Source organism: Ursus arctos, unplaced genomic scaffold (assembly GCF_023065955.2).
Source record: "Ursus arctos isolate Adak ecotype North America unplaced genomic scaffold, UrsArc2.0 scaffold_2, whole genome shotgun sequence".
In the NCBI taxonomy this organism is placed as follows: domain Eukaryota; kingdom Metazoa; phylum Chordata; class Mammalia; order Carnivora; family Ursidae; genus Ursus; species Ursus arctos.
The window spans coordinates 23779314-23804446 of NW_026622874.1; the positions used below are offsets into that span (position 1 = coordinate 23779314).

The 25133-nt window shown below is 42.0% G+C and overlaps 1 protein-coding gene across 12 annotated transcripts in view; it reads right to left on the reverse strand.

The window, feature by feature from the left end:
- NPL (N-acetylneuraminate pyruvate lyase) overlaps positions 1-25133 on the reverse strand; it is a 40547-nt gene that overhangs the window by 5766 nt on the left and 9648 nt on the right. For 9 of the 12 annotated variants that reach the window (XR_008960318.1, XR_008960317.1, XR_008960316.1 and 6 more), the window contains exons 4-12: positions 21325-21398; positions 19530-19617; positions 16042-16099; positions 11270-11345; positions 9606-9698; positions 8739-8887; positions 8560-8606; positions 6203-6287; positions 3489-3528 (exon numbers count right to left, since the gene is read on the reverse strand). Coding sequence is in view for 3 of the 12 variants with exons in the window: in XM_026509190.4 (XP_026364975.1) it covers positions 527-711; positions 3489-3528; positions 6203-6287; positions 8560-8606; positions 8739-8887; positions 9606-9698; positions 11270-11345; positions 16042-16099; positions 19530-19617; positions 21325-21398 (895 nt within the window). In the remaining 9 variants the exon portion in view is untranslated. Of the gene's footprint in view, positions 1-116; positions 712-3488; positions 3529-6202; positions 6288-8559; positions 8607-8738; positions 8888-9605; positions 9699-11269; positions 11346-16041; positions 16100-19529; positions 19618-21324; positions 21399-25133 lie in introns of those variants that run through there. The other 3 variants (XM_026509190.4, XM_026509188.4, XM_026509187.4) reach the window with 1 other exon arrangement.

Below are 25133 nucleotides of genomic sequence, written 5' to 3' on the forward strand. Positions count from 1 at the left end.
TAGACTGAGTAGCCAAGTGAGTTATAGTTGTGTGTGTTAATAGTTGTGTAAAGTTGAGTCATGTTGTAATTTGGCATTAAAGTAAGTGTACCAGCCAAAATGAAGTAGCTCAGTTGTCCTAGATTCCAAATGAATATTTATTAAAATGAAAGTACATTATAGTGGTTTAAAATTTAAAAAAAATTTTAAATATGATTAAGAATCAGAAATCAAGATAATGGGAGCTCCTAAAGGCAGATGGAATGAATCATTATAATTTTCCTCTTGATTCCATTTCATCCATATAAGCAGAAATTTCTCCACAAAAATTTTGTGAAATATTGAATGACTCAGGGCTCATGACTCCTTTTAGAATTTTTGCTCCTTCACAAAATAAAACATTTTTAGGATCTTAGAAGGTATTTAAATACTTGTTGATTGGGGTGAGATTTCATTTGCTAGAAAAGAGTTTAGTCCAAGTTCATCTAAAAAGTCCTTGAGAAATGAAGGCACCATTCAAGGTACACACTGATTTGACAGAGAGGCACTAGCTATAGGATTCCAAGTTTCCATCCTTTAAATCAGTGGAAGAAAGGAAACCCAGGCTCTTCAGCTTAGCTTTTGCATCATCAATAAACTCCCTGGAGGCTTTCTGCAGTGGAGGCCGGGGTGGGCCCATTGGAATCCCAGAGACCAGAGTCATGATGGCTTTGGTCTGCGATACTCCAAAACCTAGATGGGAAAAATAAATAAGGAAATGTGACTGGGACCGCCCACTTTGCCACAAACATCCTAAAGAAGAGATTATATTCTAGAGACTTCTATAATAGGATAAGGTGGAAGTAAAAGAGGGGAACATTTCTTATCACTATGGCAGACTGAGCAGACATAGGAAATCTCTCTTCCTGCCTCAAACATATAGAAGAGGTGGAAAATTTTTAACAAATTGACAAACTAAAACAAAACAAAGTAAGACTTGAAGTCAACCTCAAAAGCAAGAAGGAGGGACCAAAGGTACCAGGAATAAAGAGGTCAGTGTGGTGAGTTGCTAAAGCCAAGTGGTCCATGAGTATAATCTGAATCAATGACAGAATTTAGTTCAATCACATCTAAGAAGTCCCTGAGAAATGCACTACTTAAGATGCTGCTGTTTTAGGGCTCGTGTTATAAAGCTGGGGCAGGAATGCAAGATGAAGGCTTGGGTCTATGCAAAGCAGGGGGCTGAAATTAAATGCCCTGTGTAAAACTGGTAGTCAGCCTTCTATGAAAGGCAATAGGAGAAAACCTGGCCTGCTGGCCTGGGGATAGAGGCACAGAAGCTTGACTTCTGCCAGACTGTGGATGGAAAAAGATCATATGAAAGAAATCGCAAGCCTGTGCCATCTATGAATGCTGGGCCCTTATTTGCATCAGGCACTTGGTGTAAAAACTGGACTAAGAAATTAACCTAAAAACTGGTTAGAACTGGTGAAACTCTAGTGTCCAACAGAGGCAAATGTAAAACCACTTGTTAGGACACCTTATAACCTAGAGCACGATGGATTCTCCAGAAAACAACAGTTTCTGAAGACAAGTTCAAAGTTAAAAATGACAAAAACACACGAGAAAAAGAAGCTGCACAAGAGCTAGCAAACGCACAACTGACAAATCCCACATCCTGAGAATAGATGATACAGAATTCTGAAAAAGACCTCACAGAGATGACAGGAGGAATAGAAGCCATAGGCTAAATGAAGGGCATATAAATAAAGAAGAGGAGAATCTGGAAAAAGAAATACTAGAAATGAAAAAATATATATTCAGTGAAATGAAAGCGTAGAAAACAGAGCTGAAGATAGAGTGTTGAAGGTAGATCTAAGGGAACACTACAGCACAAAGAGAAAGGTATTTGTTTTAACTGGCTGTGGCTTTTGGATTCAAGGCGTGAGAAGTAACTTTCTTTTGCTAAGCTAACTAATAGTAACAATTGAGCATCTGGAAGGAAAATACTAGCATGACCAAAAATACACGGTATAGTTTGATGCATGCGAAATGGCCCTTCCAGACTTATTACAAATGGCAGAATAGAGAGCTACCCTCACAATAAGACTACAAGTTTATTACGATAAGTCTCTCCTTGCCTAAACCATGAAAGCTCCAACCTGCCAAAGAAGTCTGAAATGGTTTCTTTAAAGATATGTTCTTTTAAATCATAAAAATTATCTTGAAGAGTCTACTTTATCTATCTATCTATCTATCTATCTATCTATCTATCTATCTATCTATCTATCTATCTATCTGTCATCTATCTATGGGGGGGCAGAGAGAGAATCTTAAGCAGACTCTAGGCCCAACATGGAGCCCAACACAAGACTCGATCTCTTGACACTGAGATCATGACCGAAGCTGAAATCAAGTTGGATCCTTAAACAACTGAGCCACCCTGGCTCCCCGAGTCCACTTTAAAAATGCAGATATTTTGGCAAAAGAGTAAATTCTTTCAGCTAATATCTTAGAACTATATTTGGCAAAAATGTTGCCGTCTCACTGCTGGTATACAGAATGATCTTTTATATACACAGGTAAACTTTTAGTTGTAATTTTAATAGTTCAATATTTATTTAAATGCACCTTAGGAACATACATAACTATCATATCAAACCCACAATTTTGTGAAAAGTATTGCTTAGGACAAGGGAATAATAATAGGTAATTAATGATACTTGCGGCACGTAAATATGACAGAAATCATGAGAGTGAAAAGCAGATGGGAAACAGTGTCTTGGAAGGATTAAGAGAGCTAGCAGAGAACCCTGCAAGAATTCGGGCCATACCACATAATAGGTGCTTGGGGCTCGGGAGGAGTTGCCAGGATAAGGCAGAAAGGCTCTGAAAGGCAGGTGGGAGGTCTGCCAAGAATAAACCTAAAACTTTTTCTGGACTTGACCCAGGTTCTCAGGAAGGGCCAATCTCCTTAGAAGTGGAGTGAATGGTGGCATTTGTCATTTGTGATGGGATAATATTTAGGAGACTCTGAGAAGGTTTCTCTATGCAAATTCACTATTATTTCCCTCAAATTTTACTTTGTCATATTATCCAAACCTTCATCCATTTGAGCTTACTTATGTTAATAAACTCTTTTTACATTGCAAATACTCTTGGTAGAGCTGTCAGTCATTCACAATTTAGTAAGATCTATATTCAGACTGCCTTCCTCTAAGCACTCAGGCTGAAATCAGCCACAGATTTTTAATGAGCAGAGGCAAGTGCGGAGAGCGAGTGCTGAGAAGGATCAAAAGATGGTGTGCAGAGTGGGGAGGCGAGTAAAGTGCTAAGATGGAGGAACGAGATTCGTTGAAGGGTGCCAACTAGATTTACTTCAGCACATTATAGGGTTGGCCCTGAAGCTAGTATTGGAAATAAAACTCTGCTTGCAACAGAACATTAAAAGGTGTCTTTGTTGAACCCTCACGGAAAGTGACGGTGTACCATTTCCTTAAAACTCACAGCAGGCAAAGCACAAAACTTACCGAGTTTGAGCACAAAGTTGATAAATCTCTGAATACAAAACTGGAAAGGAGAAAAAAACAAATCTACAGTCAGTATTACTAAGCTGTGATAACAATTTAGAAATTTTGGAGGTCAAAGGACAGAAACCCCAAATGAAAAAGCCCACACACCTTAGTTTTCCGAAGGCCTGTCAGAGTGGAGAAAAACAGCCAAGGGAGGATGGGTGAGATCCATCCGGTATGAGGAAAGATCTTTTCATACATGTAAGCTTTATAAAAAGGGGCCATGCAGAAAAGAAGTGCCAAAGACAGAATTGCACAATAGAGTTAAGATGGGGGTAGGCACCCTTTATCCATCTAGCTGACCTTTACCATCTAAACTTATCAGATAGTGTGGTTGTTTTCAAACTGGGGTACGCTAACTTCTGGGGTACTCTCTAAGATATCTAGGGGGCACTTAGCAAGGCTAAGATTTATGGGAATAAAAAATTTCTAGATCCTAACTTCTGTAAGTGCTATTTTCTAAAACTGATGAGACTAAGGATTTGCATGGAGGTACAGGTCGTTCTTTTAGATTTCCTTTTCCTAAGTGCTTCTTTTCCCACTTTTGAAAAAAAATAGACATATCTCCTATATCACTGCCTTGGGACACCTCTGGGAACCAAATAAAGGAGCAGATCAAAATATTGGTATTGGCATCGACAAAGTGACAAAGCGGTTCCTCTCATTAATGGGTAACACGTCCTCCAAAAAATCACAGGGCTTTCAACTTTTTGCTTTCAACATTGCTTTCAATGTTGCTACTGAGGCTGTCAGCTGAAAATCACTAAAGCATTCTGCGATTTTTAACACAACTCAAAAAAACTGTTCAAAGAATTGAGTGACATTGCTGTAACAAAATTTCTTCTATTCTTACTACAAATTCATAGGAACAGGGTTTCATAGCATTTATTTCTCTAAAAATAAACAACAGAAATAGTACCGATGCTGAAATTTAACTCATCCTAGCATTAAGTAATATTTATCCATGAAATCATGAACTAATGCATAAAAACAGACTCCCATCCATTTCATTAAGAGATGCATTTTTAATAACATTTTACTCCTATGTTGTTTTAACCAATTATATACAGTCTGGTAACAAAAAACTCAGTGTAGAATGAAATTTTAACACCCAGAGCCTTAAAACCATATATGTGTATGTTCTTTTTCCCCCTCACACACAAGCTGTAGTACATTACATTCACAACTCTTTGTATACTTAATAGATCATGGAATCTTTCCAGATCCGTACATAGAAAATGATCTCACCCTTTTAAGGGCTGCATATAATTCCATTGCATAACGCAAACATAATGTTTTTAACCATTTCCTTATGGATGGGTATGTGGGTTGTTTCTGTCTTTTGCTCTTATGAACGTAGTATGGAACATCTCTGTACATGTGTCATTTCGCTTATGTAAATACAACAGATGGTATTTAAGTCCATGAGAATGAATAAATTCTGCCCCGACCTTTTGCTGGCCTGCTTCTTCACTTAACTGCAAATTCCTTTAAGCAGAGACCAGCTTGACTGAAGTTACGCACTTGGCTCAGCCCTCGGCATACGAATAAAGGAGTCAATGAGACCCACTCACACTAGCCTTCTGTAAGGAAAGCCAGAGAATGTGGTAAACTACATTCCTTACCAATACCATTTTGAGGGGGATGACTTATTTGAGTGGGACTCATGGGGGGAAGAGATGGAAACTGGACTAGTCAATAAAAGAAGTTGCTGAACGAAAGGGCTCCTCTCACGGCTGTGTTACTGTCTACTCTGTCCTGTGGTTGTCCTGTCCTACAACTCAGAACAGGTTGGAAGTTTCAGAAATAATTTTCCCTGGGAACCTAACTTATTGGGACTGAGCACCTGCTCCGATCTTGCTTATGCCTTTCACTCCCACTTATTTCCGTGGGGTACTCCACTCAGTTACTTTTACTATCTTGAAAATCCCTGTGCCTCTTGGTGTCCCAAAAGTCCTTCTCTTACTGTGGCTATGCTGTTTCTTTCCACCTCATTCCCTTTACCTCATGCACACGTATTACCCAGCTGCAAGACTGGTTCTGCCCTTCGTGAGGCTCTTCATTCTCTGGACAGCTAGCCTGCCCTCAGTGTAACATTAATGGCAGCCAGCCACCATTTCCCCTCGGGTCTCCCCTGTAACACACCAGCTCCCGCAGCTTTTCTCTTCCTCTTTCCAAGCTAGTGTCGCCTTTTAGATCACTCACTTGGCTCTTGTTTCTGCCTGGTAGATGCCTCCAGTTCCCAGCACATGGCAGGTGAAGATGACTGACCTGCTCTGACTCTGGATTAAGTCTCCCCATTTTGGGTTACCAGCTTCACAGCTTCTTCATATTCTCTGGAGACTTGGCTGTGAAGTCCTCAAGGGAATGGCATGTGGTCATTTCCCCAGAAATCTCTATTATTTTATAGTCACAAAAATACTTTGAACATAGAGTAAAAATAAGATCATTTCTAGGAGGAACACAGAGAGAGGTCATTCCCCTATGGGGCCTGTCCTGATTAGACATGGTGGGGACACAGACAATCGGGACAGGTTTGGCTTTAAACAAGAACAGGTAAGAGCAGGAGGAAAGTAAAGAAAGAGGCAGCGAGGCAATTTTAACGAGGGCAGGTATGCTAGGAGTGCTGATGAGAGAGAATAAGAATTATCCAGCAGGAAAGAAAAGTTAACCTGATGGTTCAGGGCTGAAGAGAAGTCCTTTCGCTCGAAAGCCTCCAACATCTGGTTTGTCTTTTTTCCCAGGTAGTTATAGGTACTGGAAAGAAAATGGTACACACTGTAGGATCAGTAACTCAGCGGGAGAGGTCTAGATCTTCAAATCCCTTTGATGCCCTAAAAGGGAAAAATATACCAGGCCTTCCAGAAGTCTGTTTTTTGGCCCTAATCTATTAGAGATCAGGTGTTTTCACTTCTGAGTTATCCAGCAACAGTAAGCCGTGCCAAGAGGAGGCACAGAATACCAAAGGGGATAAAGAAAAGAAAGAAAAGTCAGAAAAGGATAAAGTTATAAAAAAGGGAAAAGAGCTAGAGATGGAGGTGTATTTGGTAGGGACTGACTGAGGCCAACACCTGCCCCAGGGCACATGTGCAGGCACAAAGCTAGAGTCTAATTGTGGATAAAATGTAGTATCCGAGGTGAGGCCTAAAAGCCTTATGCTGAGGAACTGGGTGAATCCCAGGGCAAATCCCAGCAGATTATCTGAATTCTGTGCCAATTTATATATTACCTGTAATATATATGCTTCTACAATTTATGTTACCTAGAGACTACTTTCTAATAATAATATTAGTGAAGATGGTAAAATGAGAGAGCATTTATTGTCCATTGTGTTCCATAAGTCATATCTAATCCTCTTAAAGTGCTGGCTTCTGTTTGGTTGTGAAGAAACTATGACTTAAGGAAGGCTTCACAATTGTGGCAAAGGCTTTCATCACTTCATGCCACCATCTCCTACAATTCAGCAAAAATGAAAGTGAGAATAAGTTATTTGATCTGATAAAATGTGGACTTAAAAAAAAAAAACTCCAACCCTCCCAGTAAAGACAAATACCTCAGGCTAATCACTGAATTCTTAGAGAAATCAGCAAGGTGCAAGTTTACAGAAATTCTCAACAAGGATGTTTCCCCAGTTTCTAGCAATTTCTCAAATAGTAAGTCAGTCTCAGAAAAATATATTTATCTTGATGTACCAAGAACGGAATGTTGTTGGTATTTCATATATGGAGACCCTCGAGTGAACAGCAAGGGATTCCAAGAATGTGAAGTTCCCATTATCTTCTGGTAATAAAGTAAGGAAAACTAAAATATGATAGCTGAGATAAGTCAGTTACCGACGTGAAACACTCCTGAGTCACAATATGTCTGAGGAGTTTCAGAATACTAAAATTCAAATCCCAGGAGTCTTAGGCATATTTACTTAGGAATGTAATTATAATTAAGAAGAAATAAAGTCTAACGAAATGTACTTTGCTTACAGATTATGTTGACAGAATTAAAATGTCCTGTCTGGAGGCCAAAAAACAAAAGTCAAGAAAGTAAGAATTTCTGGGAGAAGAAAAAGAAGAATTTCGGGTCAGCAGATCCAGGCATTCAGGTTCCCGTGGTAGAAATGTCCCTGTAGTGACAGTGGATGTCGCAGGCCATCCTGGGTGGTGAATAAGCCACTGAGATTATCCAATTTACTAATTCTTCATCAAAGCCATGCTCACCAAGACATGTTATCAACATTCTTTGCCTCTCCTACACTTTTCCCATTGAGAGCAAATGCATCTTCAGTTACCATGAATATTTCCCTCAATCCCTTGCAGGCACGTTTCTAATGAATTAGGTAAACATGTGCAGTGGACATACTAATCGGATTGCCTGCCTTCCCTAAGCCTCTGCTGAGTAGGCGTCAGGCCACATAATTCTACTTTTCTGGCTGCAGCTGATTGGACTTAGGTGAGCCGAACAGGCAGGGCTGTCTAGTGATATCCTGAGGTGCCATGACCGGGCAGCCACGATTGGCCATGGCACGCTGAAGCATGGAGAGCGCACCTGGAGAGCAAGAGAGGGAAAGAGAGGTGTGCAGAGACACGCAGGGGTGAGAGTCTCCAGGACCACAGATGAACCATCTGTCCTGGCTGTTGAGAGCTTTGCAGTCCTAGGTTCTCATCTTCTCTGAGGCCTGGCTACACTTCCTCCTCTTGAGTTTTACCCAACTTCCCAGTAGTTTATAATGATGTATCTTATTCCACATTAGCTATTTTCAGTGGGTTTCTGTTATTAGTGACTAAGTAATTTCTGACATTCTGTGCATGCTCTTAGCTCAGGCACCTCACCTCTAATTGCAACAGATGCTTCTAATAACAGTGACGGAGTTGCTAACAAGCTGCTAAGCTCTACTTAATTCCTTTTTACTGCGGGAGAGAAAAGGCAGCTTTTATTAGAAAAGGTGTCCATGCAAGAAGTATAACCACATAGGTAGCGAATGCCTCCATGGGGGGACTTTACATTTATAACTGTGGGGAAAATGAGTCAGGCTTACCTGCCCACTGCTCCAGTTGCTCCCATCACCAGGGCGCTCAATAGTTGCTAAGCAAAAACAGACACAGAGCATGCACTTTTAAGAAAAAGAGTAAGAGAAAAGATGCTGCTATCCAAACAGCTTTACAAATTGTTCTGGAGGGCAAGTAACCTGCTGGGACAGGCCAGTGGGTGACTCACCTCATCCACCCCAAAAAGGAAAGCAAACTGTCGCTGGCGATTCTGATCAACACACTGCCCGAAGTCTAAGAGATCGGTATCACTGAACTTCAGCCCTTGGAAGGTGGGGATCTTATCCTGAATCCCGTCCAACAATTCCTCAGCACGAACTGCTCGAAACAGAAAATGCCTCACGAATCTGCACAGCTCCAGAAAATGTCAAGTCCCGTCCTGTAGAGGCCCTCACATCTGCGCTCAGTGCCAGGGGCTGTTCTCAGCTGGACGTCACTTGCCCTCACTTAGTAGTTCCTATGTACTTGTCAAGTTTCAGCCCCCACGCCTCCACTCCCCGAAGACAATAGATGAATCTTTCCAAAGCACAACTTCTATTTTTTTTTTCTTTTAAGTAGGAAGGAATAAAATCTGAAAAATAATCTCCTAAGAAATCTCATCTAATGCTTCTGGAGAAGCATAGTAACAATAAAAGAAAAGCCAAAAGAAAAGTGAGGAGGGATCAGAGCACCTTCCTATGTGCCAGGCGCTGAGAATACAGTGGAGTACAAGGCAGACGGTCTTTGTCCTTACGGGGCTTATAGGCTTGCGTCTTCTCATATAAGAAGTGGGTGTGTGGGGGACAGACCCAAGGTGTCTGCTAGAAATGCATCTTTCACACTTAAAAACTTTCATTATAAGGTAGTGTCAATGATTGATAAGAGTGACTTATTTTTGATAAGATTGACTTATTGTACAGACAACTGGAACCATCTGGTCAACAGTTTTATGCTTTTGTGACACGGAGTGGAGCGCGATGGAGTGGGAGTTCCTTAGCGAAACAGGGTAAGATGTGAGAGATGGAGGGAAAGACACATTGAAAGAAGCAATACTTACTCTTTACCCCTGTCAGGGCTGGAATGTGATAGTAATAAAATGGCAGTGCTGGGGCGGCGGCAGCCACCTCCTTTAGGAAATTAATCAAGACATCTGAAAGAACAGCAGGGAAAGCCATGGTGCGAACAAGTATAAAACACCGGCTTTCCCTGGTGTAAAAAAAAAAAAAAAAATTAACCATCTATTGAAATGCAACCATCCCTCTCAGAAGCTGAAAATTCTCAATCACTCTTACCATCCCTAAGATTGTTACTGCAACGTCTTTGCAACCTACTTCATTCAAAGGTTTACTTTCCTTTCCGTAGAAAAGCCAAAATAAGACGATCACTTTCCTGCTGTATTAAAATACTATTAAACAACTGATGCAAACCTTCCCAAATATTAACAGTAGCTCATGAAATACTCTTATCAAAGCCAGAAGCCTGTTGGTAGGACTCTTGTACTCTTACGCTACAAGGGTCAGTGAACAAGGAATTTGCATTAGGATCAGAATCGTCAAGTTGTAACAGAAAATTCTACAACAAAAAGGTAAACATTTGCTCAAAGAGGGAAGTTACAAGAATAGTGGCATATCTCACAATAGATCAACCAGAGGTTGGCACTTTTCCCATTTTGGGAGAAATCCAGATCTAGCAGAAGAGAATCCATTCTAGTTTATTGAGGATTTGCAATTTCCTGCATCATCCTCTATGAGCTTTCACTGCGACACTGCTGCAGAGGAGAAATAAATCCAGCAGACTTGCTTACACTGGATACTGGGAGAGAGAATCTTATGTACTTCATCTGAACACTGTGATGCTGTACTCTGTCCATGATAAATATTTGACAAAATTATTATGTATAACTCATGATCTTTCCTTTGTCTTTTGAGAAACATATTCATGTAAAATTTTTATAATCATGTGAAAAAAACTTTTAAAATGTTCATTCTCAATTCCCAAAATGGCAGCATTTAAATTACTTATCCTATATTAACAATTATTTTCTCTCTACCAATAATAGATGATATTTCATGATAATTTTGACCCACTTACATTTAGCTAAGAATTTATTTAATCATGCATGCAATCATGGATTGTCTGTTTTCAATCCTTCCAAAATCTGTATTTCTTTGTTTGCTAATCAGAAGGATTAAAAAGACTCGGTAGACTTGGAAACCACAAATAGGTTCCGTAGAGAAAGCAGAGAAGAAGGAGAAAGCAATTAACTTGGTATTTTGGAAGATAATGGATCTTTCTCTGAAATCTCCCTCAAATTCATTACTTACTCAACCCTGAATTGAACATGTAGTGTCAAGATGCCCATCACCTATATTCCTCTTTTTTTGAGAAAAATGATCCCATGCGTTGCCATGTGACTCTGATACCCTACACAACCGACTGGACTAGGAGTGGACACCTGACTCAAACCTGTAGGTTTGACCTGGGTTTTGGTGGACGATGACCCAATCAGATTACTTGGCAAAAGAGTTGAAGCCCTTCTTAAAGGAGACTTTTCTTTTATGGATCCAGGGAGACCAAACATTCTGGACAGGTGTCATACCGCTGCAGCTTCAGGCCATCAGTCCACACAACTTTACTTTCAGGAGTTCAGTGTGACCATTTTGAATGAAGGCAAAAAGAAGTGGACCACGTGAGGCACTGTGTGTTTAGACATCTGCTTACCTTTGTTCCATGGCTTGAGAAAGAAAGGGGCAATGACAGCGATGCCATCAGCTCCTATTTCTGCTGCGTGTCGGGCCTGTAAAAGAAGAAAGAAGACCATTATGGGTCTGGTCACAATTCCAGTGTCTGTGGGTTGGGGGGTGGTTTCCCCACATCAACAAGCAATTCTCTGATACCAGCTACATGTCCTGCAATTCTACTCAACTCTGATACTGTCTACCTGGAGACCGAATCAGATTGCACAGGTTCAGGGCTCAGTCCTACAAGACTACCTGCTTCCCTGAACTTTAGATGCTAGTCACAAGCCCAGGTCATCACCTGTGCTTCTGACGGACTGGCTACAGACTTGGAGGTTCTAATGATCTCCTCCTTGGGTCAATTAATTTGCTAGAGTGGCTCCCAGAGGATATAACTCAGGAACAGATGTGTAAGACAAGGTATGGAGAGAGGGCTTGTAGTTTCCATGTCGTCTCCAAGAGCGAGTGTGCCACTGTCCCCAAATTTTCACATGTTCATCAACCTGGAAGCTCTCTGAAACCTGCCCTTCAGGGTTTCAATGGAGGCCTCACTACCTATGCATGGTTGATTAGATCACTGGCCACTGGTGACTGATTCAGCCTCCAGTCCCTCCTCTCTCCCCAGAGGTAGAGGTCGAGTAGGACTGAAAGTTCCAACCCTCTGATCACATGGTTGGTTCTCCTGGCCACCAGCCCCCATCCTTAGCTGCTTTCTAAAAATCACCTCATTCATATTACAAGAGACACGTTTATTGCTCTCATCACGGAAAACAGCAAGAGTGTTAGGAACTCTGTGCCAGAAACTGGACAGAGAACAAATACATATTTATTATAAATCACAATACCACAACTATCTTGGAATAAGTGATTTGCTACATTCACCTATAGCTTAGATACTGACAGTAGCAACAAACTTCACATTTGCCAACTGATGCACCACTGGAGAGCAGAAAATAAGCCAAATTTAAGGATGAATGTCATTACCAGGAAAAATCCCAAACTGCAAAGTAGAGACCCCGGGTGGAGGTGGCCTATGCATTTAATCCTATTCTTCTTCAGACTTTGTCAGCACAAAAAAAACCTTGCTAATGGAGACATGAGTGTTTCACTGTGATAATTATAACTAGTAATAGAGAAACTTGCAAGTGTAATTTCTCCTCTAGTGTTCAGCCCATTGGATGATGCTGTCTTTCCTGTCCAATGATATAAGAGTCATATTTTAAAGTTTATTCTAAATTTATTAAAAAATTTTAAGTTATGGATTGGGAAAGCAGTTGAGAAAATTTGAGAAGAAAAAGATTATGCACATAAAGGAAAATACAGTGCACCACTATTCTGAGGTTTTCTCAAATTCTTCCAGAAAAAAACAATCATTTCCTTCTGCTGGGCCCTCAAAACATTCCTATCTATTTCAAGTAGAGTATCTAAAATCTACTACGTTGCAAGACAGTGTGTACAGTGACTGTTCTCAAATTGAATAAGTTCCCGAGGGCAGGGGTCAGATCTTACTCACTCTTGTGTACGGTTAGTTAATCATGGTGCTGAGCACACAGCGGGGACTTGCTGACTGCTTCAGAACATGTCCCCCTACTTAAAAGAGAAAAACGCTTTTCTCTGAGACTTTAACTAATAATATCTATCTCTAATAGATGTGATTAGCTTCCTGCAAAATAAGAGAGCCAAAGAGAAGACTGGGATATAGTCCAAAGACCAATCATGACATTGGGTATAATTTCATTAACACCGGTTGTATGTTATATATTTGAATCATTTGTTTAGCATGCTGTTTAAGACAAGAGTAGAAGGATAACCTTAGCTGAAAATAAGGAAAAAGGAAACAGCTAAGAGACAGTCGATGGCAGTACCCATTCAAACATCATCCAATGGAGTTATGGCTAAGCAGATGCCAAATTACAGTCTCGTTGGCAAGATTATCCCCATGGTAGGGGTTTATTCCTATAGCAGCGGATTTTCTCTACACTAAGATTATCTCTACACTATTTTAGGGTTCAGCCCGATGGATGACAATCTTTCATGTCATGACAATATTTTAAAATTTATATCATACATAGGAAAAGAAAACAATTAAAAAGAGATGAAAACAAATTTCCTATATCACACTACCTTAATTGAAAGCCCTACTGTAAGAAAAACAAATCATGCATAAGAAGGATAAATCAAGTCTCCAAGTTCTGATTCTAGGCTTATTTTTTTTTTAAAGATTTTATTTATTTATTCGACAGGATAGAGACAGTCAGCGAGAGAGGGAACACAAGCAGGGGGAGTGGGAGAGGAAGAAGCAGGCTCATAGTGGAGGAGCCTGATGTGGGGCTCGATCCCATAACGCCAGGATCACGCCCTAAGCCGAAGGCAGACGCTTAACCGCTGTGCCACCCAGGCGCCCCTGATTCTAGGCTTATTAAGCAACCACCTAGTAATACGCCTTCCCTTCTGGCTTACCTAAGAGTATTGAGTTGCAGTTTTGCAAATATATATAATACATCCCCTTTCTAAATTCAGTAATAGGAAAAACAAATAAAACCCATCAAGAAGATGTTGGGGTTAGATCAAGTCATTGTAATCTTTGGAATCAGAATATATAAATTCTGAAAACATGGTTAATTTAGTAGTGGTCCAGGTCCTGGGCTTTCTGGTAAATACCTCAATACTTCCGAGCTTTCTTTTTTTACCCAATTCACAAAGTCCTCAAAACCACTAGGTCATGTACTTTTCTACCAGAAACTTTAACTCCTTCCATTCCTGCCTTTTGCTCCACCTAATCAGCTAACCCCTAAACCTGGTGCAATCCAATTGTTGTGTTCTTGAACCTATGTTCTGCTTGAGGACTGTACTTAGAAATTTTCGTAACTTAGTTGAATGACGGTAAGACAAATTTATGACTTACAACTTCAGTTGGTTTTTAGCACCACTGGGCAATCCTTTTTTTAAAAATTAACTAATTAGGGGTGCCTGGCTGGCTCATTTGGTAGAGCATGTGACTCCTGATGTCAGGGTCGTGAGTTCAAGCCCCATTTTGGGCGTAGAAATTACTTAAAAAAAATTTTTTTTTTAATTGGGATGAAACCACATAAAATTTAGCACCTTAATTATTTTTAAGTGTACAGTTCAGTAGTTTTAAGTATATTCACATTATTATAAAACAGATCTCTAGAACTTTTCATCTTGCAAATCTGAAACTCTATACCCATTAAATAATTCTCTCTTCCTCTAGCCCCTGGTAACCACCATTTTACTTTCTGTTTTTATGAATTTGACTACTTTAGACACCTCATTTCAGAGGAATCATAGTATTTGTCTTTTAGCAACTGGCTTATTTTATTTAACATAATGTCCTCAAAGAGGTTCCCCTATATTACAGCATGTGACAGGATGGATTCCCTTCCTTTTTAAGGCTGAATAATATTCCATTGTATTGTTAAAAAGAAAAGCACAGGACCCAAATGGAGTCACTTATGTTAAGGCCCCATGTCAGCAAACCAAGACTTAATACCTAACCTGACCGCAGTTTCAATCCTCTGGGAATGTAACCTTTAAACTGTCAACATGGAATTTCCCGGTCAGCCCTAGGAAACTCACTGCCAGACCCCTACCATTCCCCTTAGGAGGGTGATCTTGCTTAAAATAATGTGTTCTTTGCTAATAATTTCCTTTTTCTTGCTCCCTCTCTGTCTTTAAAAACCTTTCCTTTTCCACAGCTTGATAGAGCTCCTTTCTATTTGCTAGATTGGATGCTGCTGGATTCATTCAATAAAGCCAATTTGATCTTTTAAATTACTCAGTTGTATTTTTGTCCTTTAATAGTATGTATATACCACATTTTGTTTATTTATTTATCCATTGATGGGCATTTGGGTTGCTTCCACCTCCTTCTATTGTAAATAATGCTGATATGAACCTGGGTGGGGACAATCTTCCTGTGTTTCAGTTTTCCCTCCCATTCCCCCTGGGCAGCGATTCTCAATTTTTACTGCTCTTCACGTCTCAACCCCACCTTCCATCTCCTTCATGGCCAGCAGATGGCTTTGCCTTTTGCTTCCTAGAGAAACTGAGGTTGGCTCAAGTTCTCCCTACTTGCAAACTGAGCTACATCTATACCCACCCTTACTTTGCTCCGAGGAAGAGGGGCCTCTGTCTTCTATTTAAGACTCTGCTACAGGAGTTACCACCTCGGGCTGCTCTCATTATGGCTCTGTGTCTGCTTCTGGATGGTGAGCTCTGAGGTCCCACATCTCATATCCCCCAATGACAGCATCCAATATATAGCAAAAATGGTATTGAGTTTAACTTCAGCATAAAAAAGGAGCCCCTTCCCTTATGCGGAATCTAAAAAAAAAAAAAAAAAAAACAAAACCCAAAACAAATGAACAAATAAAAAGTGGAAACAGACTCGTAAATACAGAGAACAAGCTGGTAGTTTCCAAGGGGGGGGTGGAGGGATGGGCAAAATAGGTGAAGGGGATTAAGAGGTACAAACTTTTAGTTATAAAATAAACAAGTCACAGAGATGGAAAGTACAGCATAAGGAATGTAGTCAATAATATTGTAATAACGTTATATGGTGACAGATGGCGACTACACTTAACCTGGTGAGCACTGAGAAATGCACAGAATTATTGATTCATTATGTCGTATACCTAAAAATGAATTAACATTGTATATGTCAACCAAACTCTAATAATAAAAGGAAAAGGAGGCCCCTTGAGTGGTCTCTCCCAAATGGACCTACATACATACCAGTTCTTGTGACTCTTTCAAGCTCAGGGCTCCTACGTGAATTACTACCTGATCCAACCTGCAAAAGAGAAAACGCTTTTGCATCTCTTGGAAGTTTACAGTAACACGGAAGGCCTGCCCTACCCTGGTTTGTGCTGGTTTTGGCTGTTAGCTAATGTCCGGCTAATCTCAACCTCACAACTCTTAAATTCTATAGTGGTCTATTTAAAATTAGTCTAACAAGGGATTTAAAAAAAAAAGAATGTCCAGGGAGCAAAAATTAAGGTCCAACCAAGCAGAATTTTGAAACCAAGAATTGATGAATCAGTATTTGAACACATACTTTGACGAAGGACTGTTTTAGATGGTGTATCTGATGGTGATATGTGCCTGGAGATCGGTGTAACATGGAGGTATTTTCAGTTGGAGATAAAAATAAAGAGGTTCTTCAAAGAGTACAGCCAGGAACAAACCATATGAGAAATGAATTTACTGTAAAAAACTTTTTCCTATCTCGTAAGTCCTCAGAATTTGGCCTCCTATGAGAGGTTTCCTCTAAGACCCCAATATTCATCTTTGGGGGTGCTCCATGTGGCCCCATGGGCGGAGGCCACAGTGAGCCTGTTGTTCTCAGAGGAGGATTAATAAAACTCAGTTGTGAGTCTGGTCACCCCAGCCACTCTTCCAAGGGACCCTGAATAATGCACATGTCATCTTCAAGGAATGGAGACACCACATTCTTGTTTAGGCCCCAGTGACTCTTGACTTGTCATGTCTCAGGTGAAATGGGGTCTCACTAAGGAAGTGATGTGATCAGGGTTGTATTTTTAAAGATTTTATTTATTTGAGAGAGAGAGAGTGAATGGAGGGGTGGGGAGGAGCAGAGGGAGAGGGAGAAGCAGACTCCCCCTCCACCCAACTGATCAAGGAGCCTGATGTGGGGCTCAATCCCATGACCCTGAGATCATGACCTGAGCTGGAGGCAGATGCCTAATCAACTGAGTCACCCAGGTGCCCCAGGGTTGCATTTTTTAAGGATAAGACCTCTGAATGGAGAAAGGAAGGCTGACTGATAGGCTCTACTCTTATCAACAGCTTTTCTGCACAACCTCCTTAAACCTTTCACACCCCGTCTCCTGGCTTAGGCTAAAAGAAGCCATCCATTCCGTCTTCTCTTCCACCCTGCTGCTAGAGAAAACCACCCTATGGCTTTCATCCCAACTTGTCCTTTACCAATTCAGGAGAACGAGGCTCCAAAAAGCTTTCTGGTCATCATGACTGACTTCCCTGCAGTGGCTAAATCTGGACTATTCTCAAGCTAATTCCGACCCAACTGCTTGTTCCTGCCAGATATGCTCACTTCCAACACACCAGAAATATACAGACTCTTCATACACAGACTGCCCGGCTTTTCCTCTTCTGCACCTCCATGCTTAGCCACACCCTCATCTATCCCTTCCTCCCAGCTCCCGGGCTGTCCTCTAAAGTCACACTATCTACTTTTGGTTTTGTTTCAATCCCCCCACCCCCAGACCTTCGCATCAAAAGTATCAGCTGTCTCCTCTCTCTCTCTTTTTTAAAAAAGATTTTATTTATTTATTTGACAGAGAGAGAGATAGGCAGTGAGAGAGGGAACACAAGCAGAGGGAGTGGGAGAGGAAAAAGCAGGCTTCCAGCAGAGGAGCCTGATGCGGGTCTCTATCCCGTAACACCGGGATCACGCCCTGAGCTGAAGGCAGCGGCTTAACGACTGAGCCACCCAGGCGCCTCTGTCTACTCTCTCTTAATCTCTTCTCCCGTAACAGTGTCTTTTCAGCAGAGAAACGTGCTCAAGACTTCCCCACTTTAAAACAAACGACCCTTCTTTTCATCTTGCTTCCTCCTCCCTCAACTACTCCTCCATCTCTCCTTCCCTTCACCAGAAAATGTTCTGAGAATGAGCTACGCTCATGGCCCCCACCCCTCGCACAACAGCATCGAACCACCCAACCCACAGTTCACTCCAGGCTGCTTCTGTTTCAACAACCCGACTGGCTCTGCTCTCTCTGAGGTCATCGGTCACGGTCACTTCAAACCAAGCGGACTTCCCAGTCCTCCATCTACTGACTTTTTCAACATCTAATGTTTATGACAAATGTGATGACGAACACAGCATCCACTGCGAACAATTACAATGAATTCCTGTATAAGACTTACTACTACGTGCCAGGCACTGTTCGAATCCTTACCACCACCTTATAAGATATGAACTTTTATTCCAATTTTATAGGTGAATCACAGGCAAGTTAAGTGACTTGTCTGAGTTCAGAAGGCTCGTAAGAGCCAGAGCCAGAACCCAAACTCAGGCAGTCTGGCTGTACAGTCCCTGCTCATAATTACCATGCTACATTGCACACTCTGAAACATTCTTCCTTAGGTGGCAGAATTCACCCCCGACCTCCTGCCCTTGAGGGCTTTCTGTCTTTGCCCTCTTCACTATCTCTGCATTTCTGGTGCTTTTTTTGTATGTTGATCCTTAACCTTCCTCGTTTCTCTGTCCACGGTCTTTAACCTTTTTGGGCCCACAGTCTGACTGGAAATGAGCTGAAAGCTGATGGATCAGCAGAAACGGCTTCCACGGACATGCACGCAGCCGTGGCATACACTTTCAGAGTACTCAAGGTGCTCTGAAGCCACTTAAGGATCCCCAAGGAGGTCATGGGCTTCACACTGACAACCTCCGCTCCAGGCTCACTGGGGACTTACCTCCAATGTTCACCTCCACCCAAGGCAACGTCAGTCATTGCCTTCTCTGATCCGTGTTTATGCTATTTATCAGAAGAATCAGTGTTAAATTTCATGATCTGACATCTCCATTGGATGGCAAGCAAGCTGGAGGCAGAGACCCTATTTCCTCTCCCCGGTGCCAGCACAGTGCATAACACACAGCAGAACAGACAACAAATAAAGCTTGGTTAATTGAGTGTGCATATTGAACTGATCCTGTCCTATTTGTCTACCACGGCATGAACTGAGCGTTACCATTACACTGAAAGGATGCCGAAATTCCCTACGACTACAAAAGGAAGCGCCATAGAGGGCGTGCTGAGTCGTAGGCACAGAGATGTAGGGAAGCAAGGGCTGATACAAGCATCAGGTACCCATCCTGAGAGGAGTTGTTCAGAAGAGCCAGGGGACAGCAGAGTCTGTCACCAGCCCCTCCCCCTCTCATCCCCTCGGCCCAAGGACAGGTAACCGGAGGGGACTGGCTTTGTAGATAGATAAGGGGCAGCTTTCAGCTTCCAGATGGACCCTCTGGGAGCCAGACGGGCCTCTCACTCTGGCTGCCCTTCCACCCAGAAAGGAGGGGCGCTTCTCTGCCTCAGCTCCTTGCCAGGGTGCCAGGATCCCCATGCCTCAAGCCTGACCTCTGACCAGAAGGGGGGAGGCTGTGCCATTGGAAAAGAGCCATACTCTATAGTCTACGCAGCTCTCTCGAAGAGTGCCTTTATCCTGGTGACGCCACTCACTTGTTCCGCCCTCTTGTCACCCACTCCTCTGCAACCTGGCGACGCTCTGAGACGCTCAGGGACAGGCCTTCGCCCGTGGTGCCATTCACTGTTCCAAACAGAGAGTCAGTTAGCAGGGCCAACCAATTCCTTTTGCTCCTCCAACACCAACACTGGAAGTACCGGGTCAGCACTCCCTGCTTCAGGGGAAGGGATGGGGGGAAAATCAGAGGATGGAATCTGGAGGGGAAATGCCAGGTTTCCATTTTTATCTAAGACACTGTCTTTTTTCCATCTTCACCTTGTTCAAAGCAGCGGGAAGGTTAATTATGACTTATAATGACAAATCTGTCCTTGCTATCAGGGACAGAAAGCGAGTATTTGAATGCAGACTGAGATAACTGCCCTCATTTTAGGCAAATATCCAATCACACCACGCTGTTCTATTATTTGGGCTTGAATGGCAGGAAAATCAACACCACCCAGTACTGGGCTTTCAAAGGGATCATAAGTGGGAGTTACTTATGAGGGCAGAAGTGCATACTACAGATTACAATGACCTCAGTCTATAGTTTAACATGATGGTAGCACTCCAGGACAATTTCTTCATGTAATTCATAAAAAAACACCAAGGATATTAATATTTCTTGTTTAAGCACCCTTACATAGTCACTTATTCTCACAGCAACTCTGCAAAGTACAAAGGATTCTTCTCATTTACAGATGAAAAGATGAGGTTCTGAATGACTAAATAAGTTTGAATCCAGAGGTCTGTGTTTCCAAAACTTTCCCTTCTAATACAATAATCTTTTAATGGATCACAGAAAGAATGCAAATGACCCTAGGATACATTACAGAGGCCTAATGCATATGGCAGCACTTTGGATCTCCAAATATGAGCACTCAGTTGGGGTAGAGAAGGGGGGATGAGAATAGGAAAGAGTGTTTTTGTCACTCCTTTGGGGTCTTGAGACACTTCCAGTATGCTCTATGAGTAGGGATGTTCCTACTTCTTCCCTATACCCAGGAGAGATCGGTGGCCCTTTGAAGAGTAAGAATCAGTCTTCCCCAACCATGGCTTGGAGCTGTAGGGGGACACCAAGTGGTTCTGTAATAGGTTCTGGTTTTGACATGTGCCCTGACCCCCTTTTCACAGAGGTTTTAACCTGCCTCGATTATGACCTTGTGCTTCCAGTTCTTGAGGGACCCCTGTTGGTAGAGCAGGAGCTTGGGAAAAAGCTGTAGGGTCCAGTCTAAGGGGCCAAGCACCCAGAACATCACACAAGGGGCAACTCAATCACAGGTAAGTATAGTTCTCAGGCCTAAAATGTTAAGGGTCTGATTTTTTAATATCCGTCTCTGAAATCAATGAGGGTAACTGCTGGACTCGTGATTCTTTTGTGTGCTGCATTTAGTCTTTCTACATTTACCATATGAAAGGTCTGGGTGAAGACACAATAAAGCCCATTCTTAAGAGAGAGAAGTCTGGATTTTGCTGTTATTTGACCATTTTTGGTTAAGTGCCTTTAGATACCCTAAATAATATATTTGAGCTATAGATTTTCTTCTTTACATTGGGATAAAAATAATACTTTATCTGTTTTGAAGGTATACCACCAAATTAAGTAATCTCTTGAGGTGCTTTCCAGGTCTAAAATTGATGAGTCTACAGATTCACAAATTTTACTTAGCTTAGTCAGGCTCAATCATAAGCTATGACACAAGACACTGTGATTTCCTAACTAGTAACCACGTGAGAGCTGCTTTCTAAGGACCGGGCTAGAGATGTGAAGAGAAATCTTTAAAGATGACTCACCAAAAATATTCTTCACTCCCTGTTCTTCCACAAGATAATCCACGTATTGACCAATGACTGAAAAGTTGATTTCTCTGAAGGACACAGGGAAAAAAATGAAACATATTTAGTCTTTAGATTATTTTTCAACCAATCCTCAAGTCTATAAACTGCTCTCTTTTGTTAATATTTACTAAAAGTCCACCCAGCCATATCATGCTAAGTGAAATAAGTCAGTCAGAGAAAGACAAATACCATTCGATTCACTCACATGTAGAATTAAGAAATAAAATAAATAAAATAATTAAGAAATAAAATTAAATTAAAATTAAATACATAATAAAATAATTAAGAAATAAAACAGATGAACATAGGAGAAGGGAAAGAAAACATAAAAACAGAGAGAGAGAGACAAACCATAAGAGACTCTTAACTATAGGAAACTGAGGGTTGCTGGACGGGAGGGGGTGGGGGGATGAGGTACTGGGTGATGGGCATCAAGGAGGGCACTGGATATAATGAGTACTGGGTGTTGTATGCAACTGATAAATCACTAAATTCTATCTCTGGAACTAACAATACACTACATGTTAACTAAATTGAATTAAAAAAAAAAGTCCACCTAGCCAATTTGTAAAATTCTTGCTCTAAATAATGTCTGGATTTTTCCTTGTATTTTGAGTCTGGTGATTTAATACTTAAAAAGTAAGCAATCATTTTTTAGGCTTACAAGATAGAAAAGTTTGATCTTAATAATTTAAGAATTTTAGCACTTCATATTTATGACAGCAAATGAAAGCTTCAATTGTATATGCTAGTTTTAAATCAAAGAGGATTAACACTGGAGAGGAACTTTGCTTTCACTGCCTCTCAAAGCATGGTCTGTGAAAAGCAGCATAGCCGTCTGGGGAGTCTGTAAGAAATGCAGAGTCCCAGGCCCCACAGAGTCCTACCCAGTCAGAACCTGCATTGTAACAAGATCCCCTTGTGATCTGCATGCACTCAGCAGCTGGAAGAGCAAAGACCTTGTAAGGATCTGACACTTGAGGCAATAAGGGCTCTTTTCCCTTAAAATCACGTTGATTTTAAAATCTAGAAACTGACTCACACACATCATATAAAGTGACATGTTCTCAATCAAAATGCAGGTGATGATGATGGGGGATGGAGAATGAAAATCCAAAGGAAAACTGTGGCTACAAGCAGCTAGCAGGTGTTAAATGTCATCAAAGCCATGGTTACATGGCCAAGAACAAAAAGTACTAGTTAGCTTCCATTTACATTTTTGTCAATGGGGGTCAGAGAATCTTAGTTTAATTTCAACCTTATTAACATCCTTTTCATCTTTACGTATTGTATTCCTTAACAAACAAATACAAAACAAAAAAATCTGATGCATATACAAAACAAGGACATCAAAAGGTAGTTGTCAAAGGTAATAGGAACACATGAGATAAAAGCAAAGAATGCACAGGTGATCCCTGTCCACAACATGCAAATGACATCAGAGCCAGCCACTTGGGAAGAGTGTGCATTAAGGCGGTTGTAAGGCCTTCAAGGGGAGCAGACTCCCTCCGTAACGGCTCGTGGTATTGTAACATTGCCCTCCCTGCCCGCCTTGCTCAAATGCCAAATCCTGGCCTCTGTCTTGCTGAGCAGGGAGGCTCCCTGAACGCACAACAGGAACAAACTTAGGTTGTTCTCACCTAAAGAAAGGACAGCCAAGTTATATGCCTAGACAATCTATTTCAACACCTCATTTAGGTCAGCTTGACCTGCTCAACTTGAAATGTCTAAGCCTCAGACATTCCTGACCATTTGGAATTCCTGGCTGCTTCCATCAGCCCTTCACCACTTGGGATAAGCTCTGAGATTCAGAGACAATCAGCAGCGCCTTTGTTCGCAGGACACAAACTCAGGTTTTGACCTATGATGCCCATCTACGAACGCAACCAGGAAATAGCTCGTGATCACGCTTCCAGATCACAGACTGGAGACAGGAAATAAACCCAGTGGGCAACACATCGGCTCCCAGGCCCTGTCACTGAAGTCTGGGTACCTCTCCAACCCCATCCCAACCATGTACTCAAGATCTCCTAGAGTAGGCCTGGCTTTTTCACTAAAGAGGAACGTGCGGAGCTCTGGATGGTCAAGGGCTGGGAGGTAGTGTAGTCCCTTGCTGTGTGTTCTTTTGGTTTAATCCAAAGCTTCATCATTTGGAAGGGAAGCTAGAGAGCTTGTTTCCATTTTCAGAAATTTACGTAAGGAGAGAAACCGTTTCTGTTAGGGGATGTATGTGTATATCCCCAAAGTGGACTCTCAACTCAGCAGGGACCCACACCGCCAGTCTCCTACCCGTGCTCAGCGCTCTCCCTGGCGCCAATAAAACACTCAATCATTACTGCCGTTAACTGCTCACCATCGTGAAACCCAGAAATACCTCACACCTCTATTACTGTGTCAGCAAAGTTCAGATCTCTATTATTACAAAGATCATTTTGTAAATTGTTTATGCCCACCCTCCAGGCTAGAGCGAGGACTTCCTGAAGCCAGGCACTGTGCCTTTTCTACCTGACAATCCTTAGTCTGCATCTGGCACAGTGCAGAAGCTCAAGGAAGATGGAACACCCATGATCTTTGCCTTCGGAGCAGCTTATCCCCACCTGCAGGATACACGTAAACTTCACTATTAACTGAGGAAAGGAGATGGCAGAGCATACGAGTAACTAGAATATTAAGGAATGTATGTGGAGGGCTAGGACTGTGTTAGGAAGTGTACAGGGGTTCAGAAGAGGGACTAATCATTCCAGTTAGGGAGGCTGGGAAAGGAGACTTCACGGAGGAGGTGGGTCTGGAATAGATAGGATGAAACCCTGTGCTCTTCCTTCCCTCTGATATTTTCGAGTTGCTGTCTACCTGGCCCTGTTCTGGTCCCTTCTCTTTCCAGGGAGTTGGCTGCACCCTCAGGCAGATCTAGGCTAGTATATGAAATTCAAGTTTTTTCTCCTTCCTCAGGGAACTCCACACTTCACTCTACGGCTTCAGTGGGTCGTGCTTCCATCTACACTGACCCCCTTCTTTAGGCTTTGCTGGATGACAGCTACCGTTTCCCTTGGGTTGGGGGTGATACATTATCTATCCTTTCAAGAAAGCAGTTTGTTGCTTCTTATAAAACGCCCCAAGCCTACAGGAGTGACACTAATGGTAGAATTTGGTGGCAGAGTCACCCCAAAATGTCCTTGGACAGATAGTCTTTTGGAACAACCAAATCCTCTTTAAGAGAGAAAAAGGTTGAAAAGAGATGGCTCCTACACGTGTTTTGAGTTTCACAATGTTAAAAATTTGTTTTCTTGTTATAAAATAATGACCGAAAAGCCAGAAGATCTAACACTTCTGTACAGCACCGAATGGCGGGGAGGAGCCGTGGCTGCCCCCGTCGGAGGCACAGAAGGCCCCCAGACCACCTCGGGATTGCAGGTCTCTGGCTGACTAGAGGGGCAAGTTTGCCGCCCTCGGCATTGTTGCTCAGGGGCTACAGTCACAAGAGAGCCCGGGGACACCACCCAGAGCTGTTACCCTAGTTGTCAGAAAAGTACCCAACAGCAGGGCCAGGGTGGGAGCAGGAGGATAATTCTCTCTGGGGACGTTGCTCCCTTCCCTGTTTTCCCACTGTAATCTACCTCTCCACGGTATGTGGGTTTATGGTGATCGCCGCAGGCTCTGTTTCAAGTATCTGGAAGGCACTAGCGATAATGCAAATGGTAAGACTGGATTCTTCTCCACCCCGCTGGATGGCCATCTGGGGCTCATCGCTCATGGAAGTGAGAGGT